The 21232-nt window shown below is 45.8% G+C and overlaps 1 protein-coding gene and 1 long non-coding RNA gene across 7 annotated transcripts; both read right to left on the reverse strand.

The window, feature by feature from the left end:
- Window positions 1-302: 302 nt before the first annotated feature.
- On the reverse strand, window positions 303-1678 carry LOC106865826. The gene is made up of 4 exons (XR_001405139.2): window positions 1605-1678; window positions 1471-1524; window positions 1110-1396; window positions 303-1017 (listed from the first exon to the last, which is right to left on the reverse strand). It is a non-coding gene; the product is annotated as an uncharacterized LOC106865826 (long non-coding RNA).
- A 6352-nt stretch (window positions 1679-8030) lies between these two features.
- On the reverse strand, window positions 8031-20303 carry MKK3-2 (mitogen-activated protein kinase kinase 6-like). Of its 6 annotated transcripts, none has more exons than XM_024457612.1 (11): window positions 19705-20298; window positions 18731-18933; window positions 17828-18079; window positions 14604-14822; window positions 14362-14499; window positions 14057-14224; window positions 13556-13669; window positions 12993-13100; window positions 11759-11850; window positions 8495-8878; window positions 8031-8379 (listed from the first exon to the last, which is right to left on the reverse strand). In XM_024457612.1, exons 2-10 carry the CDS (start codon window positions 18845-18847, stop codon window positions 8515-8517), a joined length of 1572 nt encoding a protein of 523 aa, XP_024313380.1. In that variant the 5' UTR covers window positions 18848-18933; window positions 19705-20298; the 3' UTR covers window positions 8031-8379; window positions 8495-8514. The 6 variants fall into 6 exon arrangements, with proteins under 6 accessions (XP_024313380.1, XP_010236197.1, NP_001266849.1 ...); XM_010237895.3 differs by having other exon boundaries at window positions 18731-18877; window positions 19705-20297; XM_024457757.1 differs by lacking the exon at window positions 8031-8379 and having other exon boundaries at window positions 8734-8947; window positions 18731-18877; window positions 19705-20302.
- Between the last annotated feature and the right edge of the window lie 929 nt (window positions 20304-21232).

Raw genomic sequence — 21232 nt, forward strand, 5'->3', positions numbered from 1 at the left:
TGGCAAGCTAGAGCGCGGGTACGAAGTTATTGAACACATGAAAAACGATTGCGGAAACAAACAAATGAGCGAGCCGAGATGCGCGTTATTTTACCTAACCCAGCATTCCTTTCCTATACCGGACATTTCCAGGCGAGTTTTTTGAGTTTAAGATCTTTTGAAAGGTCTATTCTATTACTTCGTGATTCATACGTTGAACGCCGACAATGCAGACAAAGAGCCAAGGTCATATAATTTCACCAACAGAAAAAGTAAACTAAGGGACTCGGTTGGGAACTCGATAACTTGCGGCATAAGCCAATTCAAAATATTGTGCATCACAACTAAAAGTACTTCAAAGTATTTACATCTGCACCCGGCATCCCGGGGATCTAACAGTTTTAAAAAGTTTTTGCCGACATCACTAGGCATGACTTCAGGCAGCAGGATCATTGGTGCCGGCACTCGGAGCATTTGTTGCGGCGGGAGGCGACTCGGCCACGATTTCTTCGTCTACCTCCTCTTCTTCTTCCTCGGCCGCCTCCTCGTCTGCGTCCGATCTCGGGCCCTCCACAAAAGTATGCTCGTTGGCATACTGGATGAAGGAGCAGGCCCGTTCTTGACGCTTTGCAATCAACTCTGGGTCCGAGCGGAAGGGAGAACCGACGCGCATGGACTGCACCACATCGAGGTTAATGCCATCGTACCAAGAAAGTACGAACGACAGTACCTCGTCGGTGCCGACACGAGCGGCCGACTCCCGCCACTCGCTTAGCCGGTCCTCCACCTCCAGGAGACGCTTGGCTAACTCCGGGATGCCACTCGGCGCTTCCTCTCCAGGCCAAAGAGCTCGGAATGCGCGGATGCCGGCATTAAGCATGTCAACCCCGAAAGCCTTCAAAGGCTTGACCCGAGTCCAGATGCTGATGAGATAATCATCCACGTCGTACTCCGAGGGCAATGCCTTGGACGAATCCCTCTTCCCGCGAGCTTTGATCACGGCGGCCTGAGCAGCTTCGGTAGAATCCGGGAAGATTTCTGACAAGGACAAAGAAGAAGTAATAAGTCCAGGCACACTGTTATTGTCGGCCAAATGATCAAAGGAAAAGATTCGGGTTAGGGCAACTTACTGGCCAGCAGTCCATCTATCTTGCCGAGATCCGTGTGCACACGCTTAGCATATGGGTGCTCTCGGTCTTCTCCTCTTCAGCAGCAGTGGCTGGAGTCTCGGCTTTGGCGAGAAAATCCTTGTATTTTTGGACTTCGCATTCCAGGCGGATCTTCTCGTCGGCTTGTGCAGAAAGCGCCGAGGTAAGTTGGACTACCTCGGCCTTATGCGCCTCAGCCCGCGCTTCAAGTTGCGCCCTTAGCCGGGCCACCTCATCTCGGTGCTGCTCTATTAGCTGAGTTTTCTCCCCTGTTTGGAGGACATGGGTTACAAGAGTTTAAGACAGAAATGGACACAATCCGACATATGGAATAAAGTCATACCTTGCACCTCCGCAACGCGCGTCAGCAACTCCGACACTTGTGCGTCGTCCCCGGCTGTGTATGAAGGCACATGTCAGTTTTCACAATACATAGATAGCCTGACATAGCTTTTATGTTGGTGGAAGTGTACTCACTCTTGTTCTGCTATTCGGCCACCAAAGCCTTGTGCTTCTCTGCCAACTTCCGGTGTGATGCGAGCAGCAGATTGAAGGTCGCGTTGCGTTTCTTCATACGGCTCTGCAAGAAGGTGATCCACAATTAAGTTTGTAGCAATGGCAAGTCAGCAACTATAAGCTTCAGGCCGACTATTCTAAACCCAGCCTGAATCTCGGGGAATAGTGTTTGAAATTCTTAAGCTTCAGGCCGACTATTCTAAACTCGACCTGAATCTCGAGGAATAGTGTTTGAAGTTTTTAAGCTTCAGGCCGACTATTCTAAACCCGGCCTGAATCTCGGGGAATAGTGTTTCAAGTTTTTAAGCTTCAGGCCGACTATTCTAAACCCGGCATGAATCTTGGGAAATAGTGTTTGAAGTTTTTAAGCATCAGGCCGACTATTCTAAACCCGGCCTGAATCTCGGGGAATAGCGTTTGAAGTTTTTTGAACTATGCTTCAGGCCGACTATTTCTTACTCGCCCTAAATCTCGGGGACTAGGAATATATATGCTATAGATAGAATAAAAAACTTCAAGAGATTTTCGTACCTCGACAGCTCGGCTGGACTCGAACAGCGCAACCCTCGCTTGGAACATCCGGGCCGCCACCGACTCTGGAGTTGCCGCCACAGGTGATGGCCCCACCAGAGTGTTCTGCTGCGCTGTCTGGATGGTGCCGGAGTTGACCTAGTAGCTGTCGGTGCTGTTCCAGTCCATGACATACTGGCCAAGAGATCCCCAGATGTGCCCGCTCGTTGTCCTAAGAGGAACTCCTTGAGTACCCCGGATGGATGGCAAGCTGGAGGACTCGGAGGCTGTTGTCCAGCCGGGATGGCTGAGCTCCTGGTCTTTTTAGCTCGAGCAGCCGCTAACTGTGTCGGTTGCAACTGCGGGGGCGTTGCTGTTGCTTGATGTTGTTGGGGCTGCGCCGCCGGCTGGCGAGGAGGATCCGTGGCCAACGGTTGCGGTTGTGCATCAGGTACTGCCAGCGAAGGAGCAGCCCCGGCCGCCGATGTCCCGGTAGCTGATGTCCCGCTCGAAGCGTCGATGCCAGGGCCGACATCCCGGACGGGAGATGTCGAATCTGCGGCGGTCTCGGTTTCTCCCATGGCCTGGGTAGAGGGCTCTGCACGTGGAGACGAGGTTCCCGGGATCACGGACGCGATGCAGGTCTGAGACTGAGTAGCAGTCAGAGCATTCATAGTCCTGGAATGGAATGGAATATTGTTACCTTCATATCGGTTAAGAAAAATACCGACATTAGAAATCGAAATGGCGTAAAGCTTACCCGACGACCATGGGTTTCGGCTTTGGTTGCTGGCCGGCGGTTTTCTTCCGCTTCATAGTCCTGGAAAGATCAGTGTCGGCAATGCGTTTCTCGCCGGCCGACACCGGAGCAGCAGCAGGGGCCACAGCAAGGCTCGGATCGTCCAAGTCAGCTGTTCCCGGACCAATGCAGACATGAGTATTTTGAAGATAAGTATTCTAATATCCACAAGGGGAGGTCGGGAGTTATTACCTACGGCACGTCGGGGGCCGGCATGAGGAATCGGCATGTGATCCTCTGAATCCGGATCTTCCGGGTCAGCTCCCAAGCGATCGCTTCCGAAGCGTTTGTCCGGCGAGTGCCCGTCCTCATTGCGCTGGAGCGTAAATTTCTGCACAAAGTTATAAGGTTACGCCAGGATAAGACATTATCGGTTAGAATCTGGCATATAATCATGTCGGAAGAAAAACAAGTAAACAAAAACTTACCAAGGGCACGATTCTTCCGGCTATACGGAACCATGCCCCAACCCCAGTTCTCGGACAGATTGGTCTTGGCGATCGCCTTAACTCGGCATCGGACCTCAAATTTGTCCAACATGATGGTTGAAACCTGGTTCAGGTCAAACCGGCCGCTGGAGCAGGCAGACCCGCCGGAACACGAACGTGGCCAACAGATCGTCGGTCGTCATCCCGTTCTCCTTAAGCGCAATGATGCCGGCTTGAACCTCGTTGATTTTCGGGAGAGAATCCTTGGGATCGTACCTCCAATTCTTCTTCTCCTCCAGCGGGCCGACTATGAATCCCGGCAAGTTGATTTTGTCGGTGTCGGAGGCGTTCTTGACATAGAAGAAGGTCTTGAGCCACTTCTTGCAGGACTCAAGACCTTATATCCGGGGAAAGGCGGAACCCCGGCGAGGTATGACGGTGGCGGCGCCGCATTGGGTCATGGGCTTAACGGCGCCGGGATTGTTTTTATCGGGAAGAACCTGAGGCCGGAACATAAAATATTTGGCCCACAGGTCAACGGATGGCCAGAGGCCGAGATAACTCTCACAGCAGGTGACAAAGGCTGAGAGAGTGAGAATGGCATTGGCCGGAAGGTGGTGAGGCTGGAGGCCGAAATGGTCAAGCAATTGCCGGATAAATCACGAACCGGGAGTCCAAAGCCGCGTTCGAAATGTGAAACGAAGACGACGAACTCACCAGGCTCAGGTGTCGGCACGACCTCGTCGCCGGGAATGCGGCACTCCACCTCCTCCGGGATCCGCCGGGTGCGACGGAGCCAATCGATGTCCGCCGGAGACACGTCGGAGCCCTCCTATCTGGCACGCTCCGAACCAGCATCCTCCTCCATCTGCTGCACGGCGGAGTCGACGGTGGTGGCTTCGCAGGAAGAAGAGGTCATGGCGCGGAAGTAGATCTGGTTTTGCTCCGGCAAGAATGTGGCAGCGCGAGGCGCGGGCGAGCGAAGGAAGAGCGGCGAAAGCACAGAGGGGTGCGCGCAAGAATGCAGCGGCGAGCTTGGCTACTGGAGGCAAGAAAACGCGGCGGCAGAGGAGCTCCGAGCGTGCAGCAATGGCGGGCACGCATGAGCGGTGAGAAAGCTAGGGTTTTGGGGAGGGGTGGGGGAGTAAAAGACTTTCACCTTGTCCCTTTATTTATAGCCGGAGCGCAATCATGGGGCGTGGATCTTCCGCACCCACGATCCCCGTGGCCAACGGTAAACAGCGCGTGATCGTGGGGGTGATTAACCCCATATATGGTGCACGCGCGTGGTTACTGCGCAACGTGGCGCGGTAAATCCCGCCAGATCCGGGGAGATAAGGCAATGGGTGGAAACCGAAATCCCCCCTCTTAATGGCCTGCCGGTTTTCCTGTCCGATGGGACGACACGTTCGCCTCAAAATACGCGCCGGCAGTACTTCTGGTCTTATCTTCCCGTTGTTAAAACGAGGCGCAGAATAAGAGCGACCTGTGGCATTGATGTCAGTAGAAAAAGGCTTTCTATTGCTGGCCGCGATAAAAGAGGAATCTCGGCTCAAAGCTGAAAATACCAGGCCGACTAAAAATGTCGGTGTTGCCAGATCTCGGCTAAGAAAGCTCGGGATTGTTTCGGCATTTTCCTTGGTCTAGCCTTCCTAGGATCTGAGTTGTTTAAGTTTTGGGAAATTGTCGTGGCCCGACATCACTTCCTGCCGGACCGCCACAGCTTCGGGGACTAGTGTCGGGGGCATGACCCCGGGTAGGGTCAGGACGACACGTATTAGCCGGGATAGCAAGAGCAAAGCCGGCGTAAGCAAGTACGCCGGCATCTTTGAGCCGACTTAACAACCAGCCGGCATACCAAAAGTGTGCTGGCATATCTATCTTGTCTTATGTGATTGCAGGATGAGCACGAACAATCTCATCTCGGCTAAGGCCAGGATGCGCCAACGGTCCTATCCTGATCACATGGCGCAAAGTAAAGCTCGATGCTCACGTCGCAGCACCGGGCGACTGCATAGTGACGCGCCGTAGAAGGACGGATGACGAAGGCCGGGGCATGGCTACAGTGCGCGCCGGCTGGCGGTACGAAAAGCACAAAGCTGCATTGTCCCCTCCCGGACAATCCAGAGGGGACCATGAGGCGTACCCGACAGGCCCGATGGTAGCTAGGGTTTGCTTTTGGTCCACATGTCAGTGTGACACCTTTGGTCTATAAATAGAAGCTCCACCCCTCCTGTGAGAGGGGTTCCTCACTTAGACATTCTTAGGAGTTCTCCTTCTCCTTCTTCCTCCTCTGGATACAGCTCAAGGAGCACCATTGTAGCCCTTGTTATCTCGGATAATACAACAAAACATGAGTAAGAGCTTACCTCGCCAAGAGGGCTCCGAACCTAGGGAAACGCCGTGTGTTCTTACTCTGTGCATGGTTTACGTCACGCCTTCCCTCCTCCGGTTCCTCCTTCGTCCATCGACCCCGTCTCAAGCCATCCTATGGCATCTGCCGTGACACCACCACAACACTAAAGCTAGAGCAGGCCAGGTCCGTTTCTCTCATAAAAAAATATTTTGCTCTTTTTCCTAGGAACTTGTTGGACTAAATTGCTCCTACCCATCAAGTTGTCGTGACACCGGTGAAATTACCTCTTTTGAAAAAATGACCTCCACTCTCAGCTCCTTCGTCCGCCCAATCACATCCTCCCTCGTGGCCACTTTCCGCCAATCCTCTTGGTGCCGCTAAAGGCATCTACCTGTATCGTCTCTTGTCAACACGTGTCTATTCCTTTTCTTAATTCCCTGCCACCCACATGAATCTCTCTGCCACCCACATGCAGCCTTATCTTTATCTCCTTTCCTCTCTCATCTCTCTCCCCCACCACGTACAGCCCCTGCTTTCCCTCCTCCACTTTCTCCTCCTCTCTCTCTCTCTCCTCTAATCTCCACGGTCTTCCTCGCGGCCGACCTCCACAGTCGTGACCAAGCTCCACCTCTATCTCTAGTACTCCTCCCCTATCTGTGGTACCATGAGAGATGCGTGGTTCGTAGATTCATCCGCAAATAGTTTTTTTTATGTTCTTCTCTTTCTTCTAGATCCATCATCGATGGTGAGGTTCTATCTCGTACTAACTATGTACTCCGTATTTGTTGTACCATAAAGAGGCTAGATCTTGTTATTTTGCTTTTGAATTTCTTGGTTTTCTCTTTGAGTACGGGCAAGAAGAAAAGCGAAGAAAACTTCATACCTTGTCATGTACCAATGGTGCATGTTGTGATTTGTTTGATGCATATTAATGTAACGTTCTATGTGCTGATGTACGTGATAAGTTTAATGTGTACCATTGGTACATGACAAGGTACTAAGTTTTAACGATGCTTGTAGTATGTTTTTTTGGTACATGACGTACCATAATTTATTTATAGATGTGGTAGTACGCATTAACGAGGTATCTGTTTCGTACTGTGATTTTTTCACGGTACATGAGATTGACGTACTCGGTTTTGGTAAAAAAAAATCTAGTACATGACGTACTTTACGAGTTGATGTACACAATCTTGAATGTACCCTGATGTACTTGTCATGTACGTTGATGTGCCCATCATGCAATGTTTCAAGTACTACAAATGAATAATGTACTTGTCTTGTAAAGTTTATTTACCATTGTTTGGTGTACATGTACCTGACGTATTGTAATATGTACAAACAAATAAAATGACGAAGTCAAGGTACTTCAGTTACCATGGATAATGATATACTTACTTTGAAGTGTCTTTGTGTACATTTAACATGTACCGTATTTTTTGAATTTTAGATAAACAACGGTTGATTTTTATTACCATGCACGACCATGCATCTCGTAGTCTTTTTACTAAACAAAATTGTTTATGTACCATTGTCTAGTGTTTGTACCTGATGTACTGTAATATGTACCAACGAGTCAAATTAATATAAAATAAATAAATGATTCTTTAAAATTTTATGTGCAAAAGAAACAAAAATATTAAAAAAAAGTGAGAAAAAGAAAAAGTGCTTGACCTTTTCGTAAAAGTGTGAGTGACTGACACAAAGAAGAGAGAAAAATATAAAAAGTGACTGACACAAAAGACAAAAGACAGAAGAAAGATTAAAAAGTGATTGACACAAGGAGAGGGAAGAAAAATAAAAAATGTTGGCCTGACACGACCTGTACCTTTGCTGTTAATTAACTGTTTCTAACGTAACACAAAGTAAACTGATCGGGTGGTACGTGGGAAACGAGTGACTGGTGCCCCCCTCCCCCAAACACACATATATGCAGGTGCGGCGCAGGTTGAGAATCGAGGTAAGGACACTGAAGCATTACTGCCGGCTTGCAGCAACTCGAATCGGATCCCTTTGCCCATTGCTTAAATGGGCTTTTGCCCTTGTGTTCCTAAATTTTGTGCTCAATAACAATTATCTCAAAATATACATCGATCCAATCAATCATTGTCAAAATATAATGCCGTTCCAAATTAAATGACTCAAATTTGCCTCAATATGGATGTATCTATGCCTAAAAAACGTCTAGATATATGTAATAGAAAGTCACTTAATATGAGACGGAGGGAATATATCTAACATATTAGATGGGTACATCATTTGATAGCAATATAGGGAATTCAGTAGAGTGAACGGATGAATGAACTCAGATCTTTATAAGTAAAGATAAATCTAATCTTGTTCTTCTTAATACAATTGTTCAAAAAAGGACTCCATACAGACGATAATACGAAAAATTTACGTTGCAGTTATAATCGCAAAAACATATAAGTCACAGGACCGAATGATTTTTCTAAAGCGTGTGAAAGTTATGTCTTGTGATGTTCATACCATCCTATACCCTTCAGCGGCAACTTGAATCATCAACCCCTTGTTGCCCAATAAGGTTTCCACCATGACAGCATAAATGAAGTGAAACACAAGCAATATGAGCAATCGCTGGAGCACATAGATGATCAACACCGTTATCAACAATTCATCAACCTGAACACGTGGTTGAGTGAAAACAATATGTTTCAAAGCCAGGCATGTTTCAAATGGGAAAATAATGGAAGAACTTCGAGGTAAAAGCACAGAAGATTTTGTAAAACAGACTGACCTTAGAAATTATAAAAGTTTTCATGCTTGGATAATGTAGAGATCTTGCCTTGATATGTAGTAGCACCCCATGGATCTCCCTGGATGCATGATAAACTGCTCTCGGAACTGACCTACCCGCTTGCTTGGAATGTCAATCGAGAGTTCCTCCAAGCTGGGCATCCCTTCAGCTTGCAACCCTTCACCGCATATTAGAAATTGGTTGCTGACAATGAATGATCCAGACACACGAATAGCAATTCCTGTTTCCTCATTTGCACGGCAATGTAGCTTTTCCACGACATGAACAATTTTCTCCCGAGGCCGATCACCTTTTAATTTCGTTCTTATATTTGATAAAGTATCAAATATGTCACTTTGGCCAACATACAAATTCCCTGAGAAACTGGTCAAACAGGAAAGGTGCCAATTATATGTTCAGAGACAGAGGGATTCTCCCACACAGTTATCTGTACTATCAAGTGAAATAAGAGAAACAACAGTGCCAATAGGATAGTTAGTAAACTGGCAGGGACCAGTGCGTTAACACATGGTGGAATAAGCAAAACAACACTGCCAGCAGGATAAAGTTGGGCAGGAATAACAATAACCAGATTAAAAGGTAGAGTAAATATCATGAAACCCAACAATTAGGGATTTGGTATCAGACAACCACAACTTTTGATTTTTTCTTCCTACACAAAACCACAATTATTTGGCTAATTACGAACAGAGAACCCAAATCGTGGCCTTTGAGAATAAAACTAACAGGTTGGGCCCACCGGTCAGTCATTGTGTGGCGAAAAACCCAAAGACAGTTGCTGAACCTGAAGTAAATATCAGGAACCACAACAATTGGGACTTAAATTTCAGAAAACCATAACTTTACATAGAAAATTATTTATATTCATCTTTTGAACAGATTTATTTTGCTCTATTGAAAATATAATTTAATATTCAAATGGTTCATTGAGCAACCGAGCAAATATTTGTATAGTGTTGTGTGTTCCTAATTTGTTCTCCATTTGCAGATACGTCCCCATTCTCGTATCCCCATGTGTTCGTGACACACCATGATTGTTGTCTCTGTTAAATCACATATGCTTGTCACGCCACCGGCACCCAGGGTGCCACTTGGCATGGGCACGTGGGTGGCGGCCCAAGCCCTGGGGCGAAGAGATAAGGGTGGGCCACGCAGTCATGGCACACGGTTCAAGGCCAAGCTGCGGTGTACAGGTCGCATCTATATAAACCCTCTCCCGGCTGCTCGTTAGCCAGAAGGGATCGGTTTCTGCAAGGGCCACCTCGGCGGCGTGGGGGTGGCAAGTTCTCTGAGGGCTTGGCCCACAGAGACTTACCGCTCCCACGCCCCGGAGGGCATCCTTCACCGGATAGTCCAGGAATCGCCAGAAGGTTTCATGGCGCCAGACTCCTTAGGACACCGCGGCGATCGACCCGTCGCTAGAGTGTCCCACCGATGTCCTAAGGAGTCTCTGGTTTTGGGAAACCCGCCCAGGACAAGAACATACAGGGGCCGCACACCACCCGCAGCACGGGGGAGGAACCCCCTGGGGCAGGGCGTCCTGGGAACCCGGGTGGGGTGGCCCTAGGCTCCCAAGATGCTTTGCTCCGGGGGGATGTTCCCCGACAACCAAACCCCGCCTGGGCCCCGGCAAGAGTAATGTTAGCGCCCTGGGGGCTGGCCCCGGGGGTTGTGTATGCAGGACGAGAGGGACACGTGGCACGCTCCTCCTGCACACACTCGGCAGCTTTACAGGACAGTTAATGATCCAGACGACGCAGCAGGGAATCCCCCCCTGTTCATCGACAAGACGAGACCAGCGCTGACCGGTCAGGGCTGACCAGTTAATGATCCAGACAGACGGCACGCCCCATCCCACGGGCAGGAAAGGAGATGGCGCGTGGAGAGCGAGCTCCGACGACCACGCCACCTCACTAGCTCAGGCGACACGTGCATGGGTGGCATGTTACCCATGCAGCCCATCCTTGTGGTATCCCCTCGAAGTATAAGAGGAGGACCGAGGGCATGGTAGAAAGGGTTCGAATTTGGCACACTTTAGGGTTTAGAAGAGAAGAGAGAACATTGTGTAGCTGATAGTCCCCAGGAGCGAAGGAGAGCCCCGGGACCGTGTAGCCTCGCCCCAAAAGAAGCAATTCAGACAAGCAGGACGTAGAGTTTTATGCTTCGGCAGCCCGAACCTGAGTAAATCTTGCTGTGTTCTTGTGTTTGTTTGCTAGCCAGTGCTAGCCGTTGACCGCTGGTGCAGCTCCCCCGCCCTCACCGAACAAAAAGGGGGTGCACAGCATCCCCGGTGTCGGAGTTCAGGCACCGACAATGATCAACCACAATTTTTAGTAGAAAATAATTTCTATTCATCTTTCAACAGATTTATTTTGCTCCATTATAAATATTTATTTAATATTCAAATGGTTCATCAAGTACCCGAGCAAATAATTATAGTGTTGTGTGTTTCTAACGGTTATGTTCTCCATTTGCAAATATGTCACCATCCATGTATCCCCATATGCGTTCATAACACACTATGAATGTTGTCTCTATTAAAACACACGAACAACCAGAAAAGAGAGAATTGTGCTAAAAATCCTAAAAACCCAATTGTTGTGGTTCCTTGATATTGGTTCAAGCCAGTTCAGCATGGTTTGAGCCTTTCGAGGTGGAGAGCAACTGTCTCTGTTTTTTCTTGCCACGTGGCGATTGACCGGTATGCCCAACTGATCGGTTTTGCTGTCAAAAGCCTCAAAACTCTCAATATGGGTTCTCTATTCATAATTAGCAAAATAATTTTGATCATATGATTGCTTTTTTAAAGTTGTGGTTATCTGATACCAAATCGTGAAGTGTTGGGGTTTCATGTTATTTACTCTAAAAGGTAGGTATGCATCATGTAAACTGCCACTGAGATATATCAAATTCAAATTGTTACAAAATCACGCCACAATTTCAGCAACTTTCACATCATCATTTCACAAAAACATTTTAGTACTATTAGTAAAACTGGATGAAAAAACATAGCTAGCCAAGTATCCTCAGTTTCCATATCTAGAAGAGTATTGTACACTAAAAAAAACTCCAGGCAGATGGAATCCTTACTAATGACCAACATGCCAGATTAGTTTTAATGACACCTAACCTGCTATTGGAGCCGTAATCAGACACAGGTTAAACCCTAAACAGGAACAATATGCTATGGAGTGGTACAGCTCTGTTTTATGATGTTTACAAGTGTAACATTGTATAAGGTACCTGAAAGTTGAGTCTTCCATGTAGAATGTCTTCATATGATGCCAAAGCCCATCAGAGCCATTAAACAAGAGGTAGTAATGAACAGCAAGCATCTGGGATTGAGGGTAAAAAATCTGCTTAGTAGATAGTAGCAGACCTGCCCATCTTTACAGACAGGGTCATCAGCTTTTCATGACATACTATAGAACGCATCAAATGAGGGGTTGACTGTTGACATATGAATTATCTGTTAATTACCAAAAAAAATATGACATATCTGTTAATTACCAAAAAAAAATTACCAGACCGTGCCAAACATTTTTTTGCCCATTAAAAGCTTAGATATTTGGGTCTATCATCAAACATTCAGTTTGCCAGTGATAAGGATACAGCCTTCCACAATAGCCGTCGCCGTCGAGAAGAAAGGACTGTTCGTTCAGTACGAATACAAGTGTGAATGTGTGATTTGAATCATTCACCGGGAACCAACAGGATACACCGGGGATCTCCAGCCGGCAGCAATGGCACGCAGCAAACCCTAGCGTGCCACTTGCCTGGAAGCTCTGTTTGTGCGGGTGAATTCTGGGGAGAAGAAATGATTGGGGAGATGGGAGAGGAGATTTTGTGCAGAGATGTGAGGATATATAGGCAGTGGCATATTGGTGGTAATTTCAGTGAACTCTAAAGAGTATTTCTGTTGAAGCTGCGGGGGTTGCTTCTAAAACAAAATGGGCAAGTGCTTCTGGGAAAGCCTTAGACAGAAATTTGATGTGTTTGTTTGGTCTTGTGCTTCTGTGTGGCTAGAAGCACCACAGGACGAAGCTCAAGCCCAAATAAACAGGACCTTAGGCAGTCAGCTCTTTACTGAACAAGACTCGATTCATTTCCTATCTCTATTTTTCTTATTCTTTATGGGTTTCATGACATGATCGATGTACATTTGTGTACTAAGTCCCTTATTATGGGTTCCAAATTTATTCACTATTTTTGTTTTAGGGTCAAATTTGTTGCAAGCGCTGTCTGACTCCTTGTTTGTGCTCGGTGCGAATAGTGAAGAACAGGGAACATGAGGGCAAAGGAGTGGCCATAATTCCATTACTTTGTGAAAGACCGATCCTGCCCCTGCTGCAATCAACAGTACAGAATGCCACAAACTATATAAGATCTAGTTCTTCAGATCATGCTGGTGGGGGCGGGTGGTGATTAAACTAGAGTAGAAAAAACAATGAGCTGAAATATGCTCGAAGGGACTCACTTCTGCTATTTGCTTTAATCTTTCTTCTGGATTAACAACACCTTTGACGTATGCTGCCAAGTCCACACCAGCATTTTCATACCTCTTGATGAATGGGTGTGACAAAAGCTGCAAAATATTAAAAAAAAACAAAGAAAATATCGATAAGTAAACTAAACAATTGAAGGAACTAAAGGCATGAATGCATTGGCCACTTGATTACATTGATATGACAAGTGCATTCTCACTTGGATAACTAACACGATGCTATTACTTGTTAGATCAAGCACTAATTAACACCAATCATATTGGTATATTCTGCTTATAAGTTATAACCATAAAATAAGTACTCCCTCCGTCCCATATTAAGTGACTTTCTATTACATGTATCTAGACAATTTTGGGGTATAGATACATCCATATTTGGGCAAATTTGAGTCACTTAATATGGGACGGAGGGAGTAATACACTCAAAGGGACTACAAGACAGTATCAATTTTTCACAAATGCTATGTCACGAATTATTAATCTGTAGAAACTCAAAGTACTTGAAGGTCATCACATACTATACACCATCTCTTTACCTGCTCACATGTCGGCCTTGCATCAGCATCTTTCTGCAGGCAATCATTGACGAAGGAACAGAACTCTGATGAAAAAGCATTTTCTGGTGGTGCTGGCGATGGGTCATCAAGTATCTGAAATATAAGATTTTATGATTTAGGGTGGAAAGCATAGAAGAGTGAATATAACATATGAAAAAGATAAAAAGAAACGGTCACAACATTCATACGAACAATAGTACTAAGGTGCATGTCTACCACATTGTCAGCATTTATAAATTGAAAATTCAAACAGGAATGCAAAACACCACGAGTTAAACTAGCTCAAGTAAATGGAAGAACACCATGGGAACTAACATAACCTAACAAGCAGACTTGCAAGAATGAGACATTAGCCATATTAAGGAATCTAATTGCAACCAACCAGGCAAACAGCTTAAGCAGTAATCACATTTTACATAGGTCCATAAAAAGGATGTCTGATGAAATAAACAAGAACTAGAAAAATCAATGCCACCTTACCTGCAGCATGAGATTGGCTGGGCCTTCATTTACATTGTATGGAAATTTACCAGTAGCACATTCCAATATTGTTAGTCCAAGACTCCAAATATCAGCAGCGTAAGAGTAGTTCTCATTGCGAATTCTCTCAGGTGACATATATGTGACAGTGCCTACAAAAGTAGCACACTGGAAATATTTATTTAGCAGGAAAAATATTGTCAATTCAATCCAAATATTTCAATGCCATTATTGTGGTATATAAAATCATTAGCTCATATTTAAGCAGCAAAAGAGCATTGTGATATTATCACCAAGTAGCATACCATAGCCATCGTATTGTCCAGACCAGCACTTACACCAAAGTCTGTAATCTTTGCCTCACCCTTGAGATTAACCAGCATATTTGCTGGCTTTATATCTCTATGCACTAGATGTCTTACTTCATGCAAGTAGCGCAGACCCTTCAGAATTGTGAAAAGGAATAATTTAGAACTTCAAAACTATATCTGGTCCGGTACATGTCCGAGAACTACAAACACAGCAAGATGATGTGAAAGAATCATACAAGTAATACTTTCTGTAGCATATGTGCGAGAACTGGCTCCGGTATAGATTTCTTGACCTTTATAACATCTGCTAAGGAGCCACCATCCATGTATTCAAGGGCGATGCTTATTTGTCCAGAATCAGGCATGTAAAATGCACCCTGGAATTCTACTAAACCGGGGTAGCAACATGCTTCACATAATGTTCTCATCTCATTCAGAATTTGTTGTCTCTTCTCCTGTAAATGGATCACGGTACATGGAAAGTATTGAATAAAACTTGATAGCTCAGTTTACTAACTGAAATAGAATGAATGAATTGTATCAATTAAATAAGTACACCAAAATAAACTAACAATTTATTGAGTGAATGGGCAACATGTTCCTCAGTAGGGATGAAAGCAGCGCACCACGTAGCATGCGATGCAGAACACACTAGTATTAGTTGTGTGGCCACATGTGAACTAATTACAGGGTTTGGCGGGTTAAGCGGGCGACCGCTTGCTTCCATGTTCCTCAGTACAAGTATAGGAATTGAAGGTTACAAGAAAGAGACCTCAGTGCAAATAAAAAAAAAACTTTTTGTTATAGGACAACACCACTATATAGTTCTATTCGGGGAGGAGCTATCTCTGCTTAAATTTAGTTAGGAAAGCTAGAGGTGAGGTTCGATAAGAACATGCTTAAGAGTCGTGTCCTAGTATACTAAGTTATCAAGTCCTGATGGCATTCATACTGTTGGAAAAAAAAAATACTCCCTCCTATCCAAATTAATTGTCGCGGCTTTGTCTAGATACACATGTATCTAGACACATTTCAGTGCTTAGGTACATAAGTATCTAGACAAAACTAAACTGCAACAATTAATTTGGATTGAAGGGGGTATCATAAAAGTCCATGAGGTGTAATTGTTGAGATTAAGAAAGAAAATAGGACAACAGTTTTTCTACCCTGCTTATACTGCTATAAAGGTCCATGAGGTGTAATTGATGAGATTAAGCAAGATATAGGACAGTTGTTCTTCTAACCTGCTTTTACATTGCCTTCAATGCAAGGCAACAAATTTTGGTTCAATATATTCAGCTCCATCTTGTTACACTCAAGCTTGCTTAACATTTTATTTGTGTAGCAGGGCATTAAGCTACACTGAGAAGGATAAAATAAAGTGAATATATACCCTGTTGGAATTACTGGTAGGATGTTACACGGTGAACACCACTGAGAGGACGGCAGCACAAGGTTGAGAGGAGACGAGATGATGATGAAACTGTTTTGGGATTGTTTTCTTTTTCGTTCTTTGCTGTATCAAATCATGATACAAGCTACTCTATGTAGATGGAAGCCATCCCAAGTAAATGGAAATAAATAATTAGGAATCATTGTAAATAGGAAATAGAGAATGAGCAGTTTGAAATTATGAAGACACAGAAAATTAGACCATTTATCCCTACCCTACAAACCAAAAACCAATCCTGGGTAATGTTGCTACCCTTCTTTTACATGTCATGGGCCCACCCTGGAGCACATGACATGTCAGGCTATTCCAGGAGCAATGTGGCAGCAAACAATTCAAGTGTCTAAGAATTAGAATTTGGTGTCTGTTTGCCAACACCCAGAAGAGTCGGCTATGCCCTAGCCGATTAGGATAGAGTTCAGATAAATAAGAGTAGGTTTTACCAAGTCAAGTGCTACACTCATGACTATGGTAAGCATTCCTGTTATGTCTTGTTATCCCTAAGCAATAACAATAGTCTGGGGATCCATTGCTTCTCTTCTACCTATCCAAAGCCCTGCCCATGTGCTGTTGTTCCCTACCGGAGCCATACCACAGTGCCAGACAAGTCCCACAGAGTGCTGGTGCATGCCCACCTACATGCCCCAATTACCAACTTCAGTCTACAATCCAGGACCATGACATGACAACTTCTCTCCTCCTTGAAAGGCAGCTCATCCTCAAGCTATGGACGCCAACCAAAGTCCCCACCCCAATGACGACCAGCGCCAGCAACGTATCAGATGAGTGGAGACCATGATGACTGCTGTCACGGCTCAATCACGTATCAGATGTTGAGGAAGTGACTTAGGTGGAAGCAGTGGACGATATCTTGCTACCAAAGAGTGCATATCGTGATTCCATCTGAGCCACATACTGTGCTCCATACTGTGGAAGACATGGACATGGTCAGTAGAATGAAGGAGGATGTGAGAAGACCACAGCCTTGGCTTTACTGACAAAACCACCAATGGTGCAGTCAAAGGCAGTACAACCGGTGGAGGGCCAGTTGCTGGCAGAGTGGCTATGAGAACAGCAGCGGTGCCAACAATAGCAGCAGCAACAGTGTTAACAGGCAGCGATGCAGTTGGACTTCTTTGCGTTGTCCTTTTCCCTACCATCTTCTTCAACAGGTGTTGAATCTTGTGGCAGAGAGCCATGGCCATATCATGAAGGTTGGCCTCGGAGAACAGAGTTAACCCATCAGCAGAAACCATGAATCCATAATGTTGTCTCTGGCACCTGTACACTACGTGGTAAATACCACCGACAGAATGCCAATGTGGCAGCAACTTGCTTTGGGGTGAAAATAGATAAGATTTGAGGATCAACTTATTTTATTATTTATTTTCTTAACGAATCAGATACGCAAGGGTATCCCATCCTCTAATAGATGGGATAGGTAATTATGAAATATATAAATAGGAAAAATTGTAGACAGGAAACAGAAAATTAGACAGCTTATCTCTAGCAACCCAAAATCACCCTCCCCCCAAACACCACAATCATGTGGATTGCTACTGCACTTCCAAAGCATGTCATGGGCCCATTATGGCTCACATGACACCTATAGAAAGGAAAGAATATTCCATTATGCAAATAAAATGTTTGTGTTGCCCCAATTAAAGCTACTTACTTTCAAAGCTGAATATGTGATTGTTTTACAAAGGATTGAATTTAGACTTGTTGTCCTGACTTTTTTAGTAGGGCTCAAGACAATTCTAGAAATGGACACAAGAAGTTCTAACAAAAAAATGTCCTGTTAAATCTTGTATCCATAGCACCACAAGTTCCATTCAACTATAGGTATGAACATTCAGACAGTCCAGTTCTCACAATCTTCTATATATGGATGCAACCCTAAAATAGAATAATTCAAGATTAGAAAACAACTTTCGATTTCCATGGAAACTAGAAGAAGTTAGTGCACAATAATGTGGTTGAAATCTACAAATGAATAAAGATATGAACCTTCTCAAATATGTTTATCTTCTTCAAGGCCAAAATTCGATGAACCGGTATAAAGATAGCTCTCTGCACAACACTGCTTGCACCATTACCAATGGGACCAAATATATGCATATCTTGAGAGGCACATCGGTATGCCTTCTCGCCAAAATCTGACTCATCTGCTCCAGCACTTCGTTTATGGAAGCCATGTTCGTTGATGTTATACTCACCGAATGATCTACTCAGTAAGTTTATAGTTCCACCATCAGAGACCTTCACAAAAGAAAGAACAAAAAAACAAACATCATTATACATGTAAATGCATCAAGTTCATAAATATAACAAAAAACAATTAAGTAGAAAGAATCGTACACACAAATTAGAATAAAACAACTTCTTAGACGTTATATTATGATTTTTCTTTCATATTATGATTTTGTTCCAGCCAAGTACCAACCATGCATCTTCGGAACTCTTTTCTGTTTTCATATTATACTACCTCCTTTCTGGCTTACAAGGCCCATCTCTAAAATCCTGAAATCTCAATATACAAGCCTAAAAAAGCTAAGAACCTGAAGAAAAATATTTACAAGATAATTATTTCTCGTCATCATGTGATTATGACCAATATCCGTTTTCATTGCTACAGAGAAAAACTACTCCCTCTGATCCATAATAACACAACTTTGTACTAAATCCCCGACACTTATTATGGATCGGAGGGAGTATTTACTTATCACTTGATGATGGATAAAATCCATAAATATTAGGATCAACTGGTTAGTTTGAATATTTCTTTTTTAGAAAATGGAAGCTTTATTACTTATAACTTTCGTTGCTACACAATACTCAATACTGGTCATTTTGATTTAGTGGTACAACACAGTTTACTCGGAAACTATAACTAAAAACATGCATACTTACCACATAGGAATCGCAGGTATCCTCCGGGAAAGGAACCCTAGTACTAAAGCCATCTTTGTCAGGGTCATTGAACATCAAGGGTTGCAACTTCTTCTTCAACTCCTCCAGCCCCGCCATGGGGCCTCACTCATAGGCAAGCGGGGAGCCCTGAATGGTTCAAAGTATTTCCACTAAGAACATAAACTGTTGGCTGCCAAATAATCCTATGGTAGATGGATTAATTGATTCTATTAGCACCAACAAATAAACTTATGACAAACCCAACAATGTCCGTGAATTAGGGTGGAAATTGGCTGCTCACAACACAAATCAAGGGAGCTACAGTAGAGTGGAGGAGGCGATAGAGTAATGATGGACGAGAGAAAATTTTGAGCTTGGGCAAGCTCTAGAACGACTTACGCTTGAACATAAGTTAGTTGTCCAAGTAAGCTCCAGATAAGTTGGAGTGAGTGCTTATTTGGAAGGCTTATAAATGGCAGTTTGTTATCTGAAACATATGTAAACTATTATTTCCCAACCAGTATAAAATGCAAGTTGTTGTTTGTTGTTTGAGTCCCATAGACTCGTTTGTTTGCTTTTTAATAGATTGAATCTGGAACCTTTGTTTTGAACTTTTTGTTTGCATAAGCTGGCAGGAAAATCAATTGCGATCATGAAAAGACAATTGTGTTGACTTATGTCAAGAATAATAAGCAACTATACCAGGTTGCTTCGCCATTAGTTTTCTCATTTTCCATCTATGAGAATGCCACTCGTAAAAAACTAAATAGTTATGGCATGCAAGATAACCTGGTCACCATATGTTGTAAAAAAAAAATGTGTCACTGCCCTGTGTTATAAAAAATAAAGTTTATGTGCCACTGTCTTGTGTTCCCAATAATTCCATACGTATATATGACTGAGAGAAATTTAATCCATAAATACACAGGACTTCAACCCATACATAAAATTAATCAATACATTCAGGTTTTTACCTTCGTATGGGGTATAATTGGCCGGGACTGGAGTGGAGGAGGGGGCAAAGGGTTGTTGGCGAGACGAGCAGAGCGCTGCGCTGGACGGAGACCTCGTCTGAGGACGGGGGGGGGGGGGGGGGGGGGGGGGGGGGGTTGGTGGGGGAGGTGCGGGTGGGCTGGATGCGAGTGGGTCAGCGAACTCGGCCGGATTGAGCTCAGCAGGGAAGGGGAGCAGGCCGCCTCGTCAGGGCGGCGAGCTCGGGAGGAGCTCCGCGGCGGCGGACTGGAGACGGATGGGGTCAGTGGCGCGGAACCTCTGCCGTTGCTGGGGTCGACGGAGAGAGGTGCTCGCGGGCGAAGCGGATCGGAGGCCGCGGGCGGCGGCGCAAGTTGGAGTGTTTTGCCGCTGCCAAACCTAGGGTTGGTGGCGATAGACAACCTGGGTTGCGTGCCGAGATGAGAACACTATGTTGGACGGCGGCGCGGCGAGACGAGAGGGAGAAGATGGGCGGTGGCGCGGCGAGTGGCGCGCGGCGCGGCCAGTTGCGAGCTGCGGGCCCGTAGGGAGCCAAAGTGACCATTACAGCATTACTTCAGTTTTCATCATTTCCCCTTATGGAGAGCTGCTAAAATCCCATTGAAGAAAAAAAAAGCGATGGTCGTGAACCGGTTTATAAGAAAAACTGGGCTACAATGATATGCACTTATCACCATGGATATCATTGAGTAAATTACAAAACCACTGCATAGGGCTTCACATTGGTACCGGTCTGGCACCGGTCTGTGTTTTTTTACTAAAAACCATTAATCCACTGATCGGCCAACGTGACGTGCCAGCGTGGCGCATCTCTCTTCTTACTCCACGTCTGTTCCCCATCTAAAAGCTGAAGGCGGCCATCGTCGTGCTACCCGATCTAGGAGCTGCAGGCCGAGCTCGCTGCCATGGCCGCGGAGAGCCGCCGAAGAGTAGCGCGACGAACAGTGGTGCGTCGCAGCGGGGGCGACCGGCGCCTCGCGCGAGCAACGTCGCGTCGGAGCGGCGGCGCGCGGGCCTGGCACGAGCCGGCCCTCCGAGCGGCGGCGGCGGTCGCGGGCGCGTGCGGAGCGACAGCAGGCGGCACAGCGATGCCTTGCGCGGCCGTGCGGAACGGCGGCAGAGGGCGCGTGCGGTGGCGACCTCACGGACGAGCGGCATCTAGCTGTGACGGGCGGCCGAGGCGAACGCGTCAGGGGCGTCGTTGCCCAGGGCGAGGAGCGTGACGGCGGCCATGGACGGGGAGAGGCGGAGGCGGACTGCCAGGCAGGAGACGGCTGGGGAGATGGAGACGGCTCTGCGATGTCTTCCCACCGGAGATGGGAACAAAGACCCCCACGCGGCGGTGTCCAGGCGACTTCTGCCATACTCCCCCTCTCCTTTCCTGCAATGCAAATTTCTGAATATCATGTGCCTCCTCCTTCCTCGCCTCCTGCGTGATGTGCCTCCTCCGCCCACGCCGGGCCTCCGCCTGAAGATGGAACAACCACAACGAGATGATGCACGGACCTT

This window comes from Brachypodium distachyon, chromosome 1 (assembly GCF_000005505.3).
Source record: "Brachypodium distachyon strain Bd21 chromosome 1, Brachypodium_distachyon_v3.0, whole genome shotgun sequence".
NCBI lineage: Eukaryota > Viridiplantae > Streptophyta > Magnoliopsida > Poales > Poaceae > Brachypodium > Brachypodium distachyon.